Raw genomic sequence first — 9,731 nt, 5'->3', positions numbered from 1 at the left:
TGAAAATAAAGGGACTTTATTTGTTCTCGTTTCTTTTTTTGGTCTTTTCTGATTTTTTTCTTTCTCCTTTCCCTCAGTTGGTCCGAGTTGGAGTGTGCCGTTCCTCGAAGCGTGTCACATACACACTGGACATCATTCACATTGAAATACATTACAAACATAACGGAAGAACAGAATAAATAACATATGTACAGGTGAGACGCCGCACGTTGATCTGTGATGGTGAAGATCTCCTTGTTTCAGAGTCCTGGAGACGTCAGCGTCTTATTGCTCCGGATCCTGAGGGGGTCAGGTGGTCGTGGAGGTGTCATGTTTAGAAGCACTTGCGGTGGACGATGCTGGGACCGGCCTCATCGTACTCCTGCTTGCTGATCCACATCTGCTGGAAGGTGGAGAGGGAGGCCAGGATGGAGCCGCCGATCCAGACGGAGTATTTCCGCTCAGGAGGGGCGATGATCTGCAGAGGAGAGGGAAATCAGGTTGGTTGATTGTATGACCCAGTTAACAGTCATGTTATCACCAATAGGGTGATGATGCCACCCTGATGAGTTTTCTAGCTTCTCTAATTATTTTGTGATTTTTAGACACTTCAGCAAGATGTGATTAAAGTGACAGAGGAAGAATCAAAGCAGATTTACTACAGATGACAAAGCATTTTTACTGCAGTGTGTGTTTAGTAGCTGCTCTCGTGTTTGTTTTTAAGATAAGATGGAACTTTATCATATTATTATTATTATTATTATTATTATTATTATAAAGAAGGAACCAGTCTAAATATAAAGACTGCAAATGTGAAATATCAATTAAGTATTAACAAGTATTAATACATATAAGTTAATGATATAGTATGTAACAGTCACAGGGGACGTTTTTCTGCATCACGTATGTGTTATAAGTCATGATTATACTCACATACTTCTACGTAAGTTACATTTCAATGCAGGAATTTTAAGTAAAGGATCTGAATCCTGCTTCCACCTAAATGTGCAAATGTAATGAAAATAGTAATGGAGGCAGTGTGAAAGGATCACTTCAGCATTTAAGTATTGTAATTCCAAAAAGTTGAGAGAGCATCTTAAAAAAAAAAGACTTCAGTAAAAGGTCTGTGTACGTCCTCCATCACTGCACATAGGAGTTTTATTTTCAGGTGTCCACATACTTCTGGCCATGTAGTGTATGTACTGTTCAGTCGAGTAAGCTACCTTGATCTTCATGGTGCTGGGAGCCAGAGCCGTGATCTCCTTCTGCATGCGGTCAGCGATACCAGGGTACATGGTGGTGCCGCCGGACAGCACGTTGTTGGCGTACAGGTCCTTACGGATGTCGATGTCACACTTCATGATGCTGTTGTAGGCGGTTTCATGGATACCAGCGGACTCCATACCTGTTCAGGTGCATGGCAGAGACATTCAGGTTAGAAGTGTAATGAGTGGAGAGCTGCTATGCTTTCATCACTTCATTCTCACAAGATGATGTAAAGGAATACAGGTCATACTACACACCGATGAAGGAGGGCTGGAACAGGGTCTCTGGGCAGCGGAAACGCTCATTGCCGATGGTGATGACCTGACCATCGGGCAGCTCGTAGCTCTTCTCCAGGGAGGAAGAGGAGGCGGCGGTGGCCATCTCATTCTCGAAGTCCAGAGCCACGTAGCAAAGCTTCTCCTTGATGTCACGCACTATCTCACGCTCAGCTGGAAACAGAGAGCACAGGTCAGACTTTGTGCCCAGAAACAACTGAGGAAAAATATATTCAATCAGAAACTATCAGTGAAAGCTCAATTATCGGTGTTTAGATGTTTTAAGAAGGAGTATTGGTATCAAGACTTTGCATCAAGCTCCAAAGTTCACAAATAGGATGCTTCATATTTTACTTAAAGCACCAGGAGGAAAAGGGATTGTGTCCTATGGCTCAAAACATCTGACATGCGTCTGTGTTTTAGGTGTTAAAACAGAACTGGACGGATGTGTTTTGTGCTGACGTGAAGTGTTTACCGGTTGTGACGAAGGAGTAGCCACGCTCGGTCAGGATCTTCATGAGGTAGTCGGTCAGATCCCGACCAGCCAGGTCAAGACGCATGATGGCGTGAGGCAGAGCGTAGCCCTCATAGATGGGCACGTTGTGGGTCACACCGTCACCAGAGTCCAGCACAATACCTGAGCGCAGAAACAAGAGGAGGTCAGTTTAAGTTTAACGGCAGGAAGAGTGTGAGGACATGATCAGTACTCTTAATTGCAATGTCTTCCCAAAGACATTCAGTTTACATGATATAAAATAAAGAAGAAGTAAAGAGGTTATATTGAACTCATGGAGGCTCGTATGTGTGTGACTGCAGACTCACCAGTGGTACGACCGGAGGCGTAGAGGGACAGCACAGCCTGAATGGCCACGTACATTGCGGGGACGTTGAAGGTCTCGAACATGATTTGCGTCATCTTCTCCCTGTTGGCTTTGGGGTTGAGCGGGGCCTCGGTCAGCAGGGTGGGGTGCTCCTCAGGGGCCACGCGCAGCTCGTTGTAAAAGGTGTGGTGCCAGATCTTCTCCATGTCGTCCCAGTTGGTGATGATGCCGTGCTCGATGGGGTACTTCAGGGTCAGGATGCCCCTCTTGCTCTGGGCCTCGTCGCCCACGTAGGAGTCCTTCTGACCCATGCCGACCATCACGCCCTGAGGGGAGGAGGAAACGCAGACTTTAAGTACGAGTCAGCTGCACACCTCTCCTCCAGTTCACAATGAGTCACTCCAGTAACATTGCCAGCTATATTTCCTGATATGAGCAGCACTGTGGTCTTTAATCCCAAACTGTGAGTTACAACTTATTTTATACATTTTCATGCATTTACACATGTCTGTGCTTTAAGTGCCCAACATGTGATTTTCTGGGATTATAGTCCCACTCCAGTACTGTCAAAGTGCTTAAAATTATACAAGTTTATACTCTGTAGATTAAAAAGTAGTTTGGTAAAATGGGATCTCCTCATTGGACCTTTTCAGATTGAGGGTGTTTTCACACTTGGTCCTTTTCAGCCCTTTAAGTGGACTCAGACCCCTCTGACGAGAACTGTACTCAGACCACCTCAGTTCGCTTCAAGTCCACTGTGTGGTCCACTTAACCTGTGCCTTGTGAACACAAAGCGCTCCAGGTTCGCTTTGCTCTTTGCCGTTGTATTCAGCCCTCTAGATCACATCCTGTTACTAAACCTAACCCTTTTAAAAACAGACAAAACCACGTTGGCTTGTAATGCTTGCAAGGACGCAGGACGAGGAGTAGTTTGGTCCATGGAAGATACTGCACGCCTCCAGATGCAGATGTGGGTAGTAACTAGTTACATTTACTCAGTTACATTTACTTGAGTAACTTTTTTGGATAAATTGCACTTTTCAGAGTAGTTTTAATGCAAAATACTTTTTACTTTTACTTGAGTTATATTGTTTTAAAGCAACAATACTTGAGTGCAATATTTGGCTACTCTATCCACCTCTGGGTACATAATTACATATGTTCTTATTTTACAAATAAATCAGACGTTACTCAACAGTTACTCAGTACTTGAGTAGTTTTTTCACCAAATACTCTTTTACTCTTAATCAAGTAATTATTTGGATGACTACTTTTTACTTTTACTTGAGTAATATTGTTCTAAAGTATCAGTACTCTTACTTGAGTACAATATTTGGCTACTCTACCCACCTCTGTCCAGATGTGGAATGTAGAATACATCAAACAGCAACAGTCTACAGCACAGACACACTGAGGTTCTCCTACAATTTAAAGTTCATCTGAAAGCGATGGGCTTCATAACCGCACTGCAGCGCCACCAAAGTAAAAACAATTAACTATGTCAATATATATTATATATATATATATAGTGTGAACAGAGAGGGGACTGAGGCCCCATCAGAGCTGAAGCTGACCAGAAAGAGAACTGAGTCCTCTTTCAAATGAACTGATAATGTGAACACTTTTTCTGTTGGTCCACTTTTTGATGTGCTTTCAGAGGACTGAGTTCAGTTTATTTAAAAAGGACTTCATGTGAAAACACCATCATAATCAAGAAAGTGTTCATGGCTGAGAACCTCCTGTGTGTTTGATGAGCTTCCTCCTCGTTATCGGGAATTGAGTTCAGGTGTGATCACTTCGCCTGCATGCCTGCAGCAGAGCCCTGGGCTCCCTGACAACTGTTTGACTGAGTAAGAACTGTGAGTTTCTTTTGTCTTTGTTTGAAATAGCTTGATGTTTGTTTGAGTTATGTAATGTTTAGTTAGGCTGATTTTACATTGTGTAGCCAAATATTTGCATTAGACTGATTTACTTATATTAGATTTGGTAAATGCTGCTTAACACATGGCAGGTTTTCTGTTTAAATAAAACCAGCAGTGTTGTTACCAGACTTCCTGATGTACTGCCATGATAAATAATAATTAAAAAAGTGGATTCCTTGGTGTCATTGTGCCTGACCACACAGCTATAGTGTTCATCCTGGCTCCTAGTAACTAGGAAATCTCTTATGCAATCCTGGAAAGAGAATTTTTTTTACATAGACTTTCCCACTTTTTTAAAAAAAAAAAATATGTACCTTATTTTCATTTATTTATCTGTTTTGTAGACCATTTTTAAAAGTCATGTTTGCTCCTGGCGCCCTAGGTAAAGTCTTACTGCACACATTCTTTATACTGTGAACTTTTGTGCACCCCATCTTTTTGATTAACACTGTAGAGCTCTTTTCATTTGAGATTTTTACATAATCCCATATTTTTAATTTCTATTTCATATTAAAGTACTTTTAGTACTTGTTTTTTTTTTATTGTGACCGTTATGCACCAAAATACCAAGACATATTTCTAGTATGTGAGTTAGCAATAAACCTGATTTTGATGTTGTGATGTACCAAGCCTTTTTTGTACTAAATCAATAAAAACTAAAATACCTAACAGAGTGTAGAGGTCAGATTCCCGGTACAAATAGATACAGATGTGTTCGTCATGACTAAATTCAAATAATAATAATAACAATAATAATAATTTAGAAATAGTGAGAGTGCTTAGTCCTTCTTTACTGCATTTGGCCAATATTTATGCAGGAAAATGATACTGTATGATCTATTTTTTTATTTTAATAAGAGCAAACATCAATAAGAGTACAATTACTGATTTAAAATCAAGAAAGTGCTCAACAGTGTACTTTAATTCTGCTCAGATAGCTTTCAGTCAGCAAGTAATTGAATATCTATATCTGGTAGGGCAAATTTTGGCCTGATGGTGGCGGTAGAGAAGAGGTCACAAGGTCAGAAAAATCATCATCAGGATACTTCCTCTTGGGGGTGTGAGTGTACATTTACACAAAGCATCGAACCAAAATTTATGTCATCCTCCTTGCTAGAGATAAAAGTCCTCAAAACATTTATAGAAATCTGGTTAATTACTGGAGCTTTACGAGTCAGAAATAGTGGTAATAAAGCAATATTAGCTGCTAAAACATCAGGAGGTCAAAGGTCAGATCCTGTTTGTGACTGCAGAATTAATGGGAATAGACATCATGATGGCTGCAGCTTAAAATAACAGATCCATTGTCTGATTGCTTTTAGGGATGCTGTTGTGTACCTGGTGACGGGGGCGGCCAACGATGGAGGGGAACACTGCTCTGGGGGCGTCATCTCCGGCGAAGCCAGCCTTCACCAGGCCGGAGCCATTGTCACAGACGAGGGCGGTGGTCTCATCGTCGTCACACATGTCTGCGGTATCTGGAGGACAGAGGTCAGAAGGTGAGTTTCAGATACAAGATTAAAGAAACACAAACATTAATCTAAACTAGCTACTTGTGAGAGTAAAAGTTAAAGTTAAAGGCACACAAATGACCTCCAAGACCGAGCTGTGAATATGTGTTCTGAGTGCACACAGAACATACAAGAATTAAGATTTAATTCATCACCATGGTACGCCAAAACTGCATGTGGCTTCACATGTAAATAAATAAATAAATGTACAGTATGTTTATACTAAAAATAGTCATTAGAATTTTATCTATATAACACCTTTCAAACAAAGTAATTGAGCGGTAACTCTGTGCTTAATCATCCCTTATGTTTGACGAAAACAAAGTTTAAAATCAGAGTTAAAAACTCTATGACCTAAATTAATTTAGTTTTGGCTCATTCTTGTATTATTTTATACTACAGACAGACCTTTCTGCCGTTGTGCTGTTCTATTATTTTATATTTCATTACTTTTTCTTTAATTGTGGAGTATGATGATCAACAGCTGGTCAACAAACACATCTGTTCTTGTTTTGTGTGTTCCTATGTGCCACTCCCTGTTCTGTTTAAACTGTATGAGTGCTCAGAGGCTAATGACTATAACACAGTCTTCTTAAATATCCTCTCTCCGCCCTGCAGAGTCTGGGTCCTGTTATGTATCAGTAAACCAGAGTAGAAAACAGTTCACTCAACCTGTAATGACAAGCAGTCATTGAGAAGCAAACACAGACACCATTAACCCTCATTTAGTGTAATGATGCATTCAAGCGCTCCTCGTAAAGTCTTACATCTCAAAACTTTAGTAAGTGCTCCTTGCTATAAACAGAAAGAGAAGCTTAGAGCGTAGTCCCCTTCGTAGGGTGTGTTAAATGTTATGCATTTGTAGTTAAATATTCTAAATTTATTTTTCAATTTTCTAGAAGACTATTTTTATTCTCACTTGAAAACTTACCAAAAAAAAAAAAATCATATTTTTTTTATTTTATTTTTACGGGATCAGTGACTTGATGCAATACGCTGGTTAAAAGCCAATTTTGGCCGTTAAAAATATGTATTGTGTAAAAGAATACAATTTTCAAAAAATGACACAATGGGTACCAGGTTACTCTTGAAACATAATACGTTACAGATCATCAGTTACTCTGTTAAAATGTAACAGGTAATGTTACTATTTTGGTTACTTCATCAACGTAATGTAACTTACATTACATTTGAGTATTTTTTGATTTTCATAATAGTAATTTGACTTTTCATAAACCTAATTCGGCCATAAACCATAATTTTACTTATTGTAAACCATAGTTTAGTCTTTTTATAAATCCTAATTTGACTTTTCATAAACCATAGTTTACCATACTGACAAATGGTTTAAACCACCAAATAAAGCTATGCCTATGCTAGAAGCAGGTACTCCTGCACAACAAAAAGTTACAAAGCAACAGTATAAATGTTATATTCTTCATATACAAACATTTTGATTAGTAGCCTAAATGTAAATTAATAACTTTTTTTCTCAGTAACTGTCACTGATTACAGTTACATTTATTTTCTCATTTAATCCATTTAACTAGCAACTCCCCACCACTGATTGTGACCCTAACTGATGACATCTTTGGCGTTACTCTCAAATACCAAACTAGAAAAAGCTAGTGAAACTGGAATTTCCGGCAGCGCCTGAACGCAGCAGGTCTGACACCCTGTCACAACAAAGCTGCTTCTTCTCGCCGCTGAAGGTGAACAGAAGCCGGCTGAGTTCACTGCCAGCTCCCGGCTGCGGGTCACTGCCAGCTCCCATCAGTTAACCACTCAGTCCGGATTATCCTCCATCTGTTTCACCCACTTAAACCTCCAACAAACCAGACTCCATCATCTCAGCGGCTAATTCCGACTCTCTCCCTCTGTACACCCGCCCAGCCCGCCCCGCTGCTCCGCTCCTCCAAGCCGCTTACCTCTGCTTGTCTCCGGCTGTCAGTGAGGGAGTGTAACCGCTGCTGGTTCCAGATATCGGGGTGACGGAGCAGCGACCACCGGGGTCCTTATATACTCCTTCTCCTCCATACCACCCGGGGAGGATCTTTTTTCTTCTCCGCCGACAGCCGTTAGGAATGTCCGAGTGTCCGACAGGAATCCAGCCGGTCCCGTCGTCCATATTTGGTCGCGCGGGCGGGAGGGTGGCCGGCCGCCTGTGTGAACACACAGAGGCTCGCGCGCCGGGAGGCCCATATATGGAGAGGAAGCCCCCGCGAGTCCGCCGCGGAGCGCTCGAGCCCGTGTATGGAGCGAGACCAGGGCGACACACCGACCGTTACCGGCGCGTGTGGAGTAGCCTACTACGACACACACATTCATTCAGTCTGTAGAAGAAACACACGCCCATTCAAAACTTATTCAAATTCATTTCTTTATTTTAAAGTCAGAGATAAAAAATCTGACTTTTGTTTGTTTTATTTGACAGTTGAAGCCCCTCACGCGTTTTTGTTTTGTTTCTTCTTGTTTGGTTTCAGTGAGGAGGTCATAGGTCACTCATAACTGAAGAAAATGTAATGGATGACACAATAAAGTTTCATTTTCATTGTGGTCCTTGATGTAAAGGTAGCAAACAGCTTACTGGGTGACATTATACCAACAATTAAACTATGGTCAGTACCCACTGTGAATAATCAGAGGTAGAATCAGTCCATGTTTGACATGACAGTAAAATAATACAATGATTGACAACCATAATTTAATCTTTTGCAAACCATAGTTGAGCCTTTCATAAACTTTTCATAAACCAAAATTCCACCTTTCGTAAACAGTAATTTAGCCTTTCACAAACATTTCATGAAGCGTAATTGGACTTTTTGTAAACCATAATTTAGCCTTTCAGAAACTTTTCCAAAACCGTACTCTAGCCTTTCATAAACCACTTTTTCATAAGCCATAATTTGGCTTTTCATAGGCTTCTCATAAACCATAGGTTGGCTGTTCATAAATCATAATTTGATGTTTCATAAACTGTAATTTTACTTTTTGTAAATCATAGTTTGGCCTTTCATAAACCATAATGTGACTTTTCATAAATCATAGTTTGATCTTTCATATACCATAATTTGGTTTTTCATAAACTATAATTGAGCCTTTTATAAACCATAGTTTGGTCTTTCATAAACGATAATTTTAATTTTTGTAAACCATAGTTTGGTCTTTCATATGTCAAAATTTGACTTCTTGCAAACCATAGTTTAGCCTTTTTATAAATCATAATTTGACTTTTCATAAACCATAATTTGACTTTTCATAAACCATAGTTTGGCCTTTGATAAACCATTATTTGACCTATTGTAAACCATGATTTGCCCTTTCATAAATCATAATTTGGCTTTTCATAAACCATAGTTTGACCCTTTTGTTGAAGGAAAGTGATACTGTGTGCGTACCTCAAATTGGATCACTGAAATAAAATGGGTAGGAATTCTGCACAGTAAAACAGAATTGTAAACATAAAGTGTAACCATCCAAAGGAATCAAAATTTCAGCTGAAGTCAAATCCTGCAAGGAGAATAAAAACTTAAAGCAGATGTCAGTTTTCAGCGTCATTTGAGGAGTGGATTTTTGTCTCACACGTTAACTGAGCTGCAGGGTGAGTTTTAAATGGAAGATGAATCCATGGCAGGAGACTGCGGTCATCTAACCAGAGGGGAGACATGATGTGAACACTGGGTGACACAATGAGTCGGTTTATCAGAACTTTGGTGGCATCTAGCGGTGAGGATTGAAGATTGCAACCAGCTGAAACTTCTCCCGATTAGAACTGCAGACAGAGAGGTCTACAGTCTGTGTCTGAAGGATATATCCAGGACGTCAAACTGACTCAGCAGCAACAACAGGTTAAAAAGACAAAGATAGTTAGAAGCTAAAGCCGAACTATAGGCTACAGATCACAGTGTAAAAGTGAACCACCACATCACTGCTGATCGCCACACAACACAATGAATA

At 40.2% G+C, this 9,731-nt stretch overlaps 1 protein-coding gene across 1 annotated transcript; it reads right to left on the bottom strand.

The window, feature by feature from the left end:
* acta1a (actin alpha 1, skeletal muscle a) lies at positions 1–7,863 on the bottom strand. Its single transcript, XM_049571026.1, has 7 exons — positions 7,703–7,863; positions 5,602–5,741; positions 2,343–2,667; positions 1,996–2,157; positions 1,503–1,694; positions 1,203–1,384; positions 1–457 (listed from the first exon to the last, which is right to left on the bottom strand). The coding sequence occupies exons 2-7, from the start codon at positions 5,728–5,730 to the stop codon at positions 314–316; spliced, it is 1,134 nt and encodes a 377-aa protein (XP_049426983.1). The 5' UTR covers positions 5,731–5,741; positions 7,703–7,863; the 3' UTR covers positions 1–313.
* Between the last annotated feature and the right edge of the window lie 1,868 nt (positions 7,864–9,731).

This window comes from Epinephelus fuscoguttatus, linkage group LG3, assembly GCF_011397635.1.
Source record: "Epinephelus fuscoguttatus linkage group LG3, E.fuscoguttatus.final_Chr_v1".
NCBI lineage: Eukaryota > Metazoa > Chordata > Actinopteri > Perciformes > Serranidae > Epinephelus > Epinephelus fuscoguttatus.
The sequence above is the reverse complement of the archived record's forward strand: the minus strand, read 5'-3'. Positions and strand labels throughout refer to the sequence as shown.

Coding starts and splice junctions, on each gene's coding strand:
- acta1a (XM_049571026.1), bottom strand. CDS start 5,730: ATGTGTGACGACGATGAGACCACCGCCCTCGTCTGTGACAATGGCTCC. Junction 2,668..5,601: donor TTGGCCGCCCCCGTCACCAG/GTACACAACAGC, acceptor TCCTCCCCTCAG/GGCGTGATGGTCGGCATGGG. Junction 2,158..2,342: donor CGCCTCCGGTCGTACCACTG/GTGAGTCTGCAG, acceptor TTCTGCGCTCAG/GTATTGTGCTGGACTCTGGT.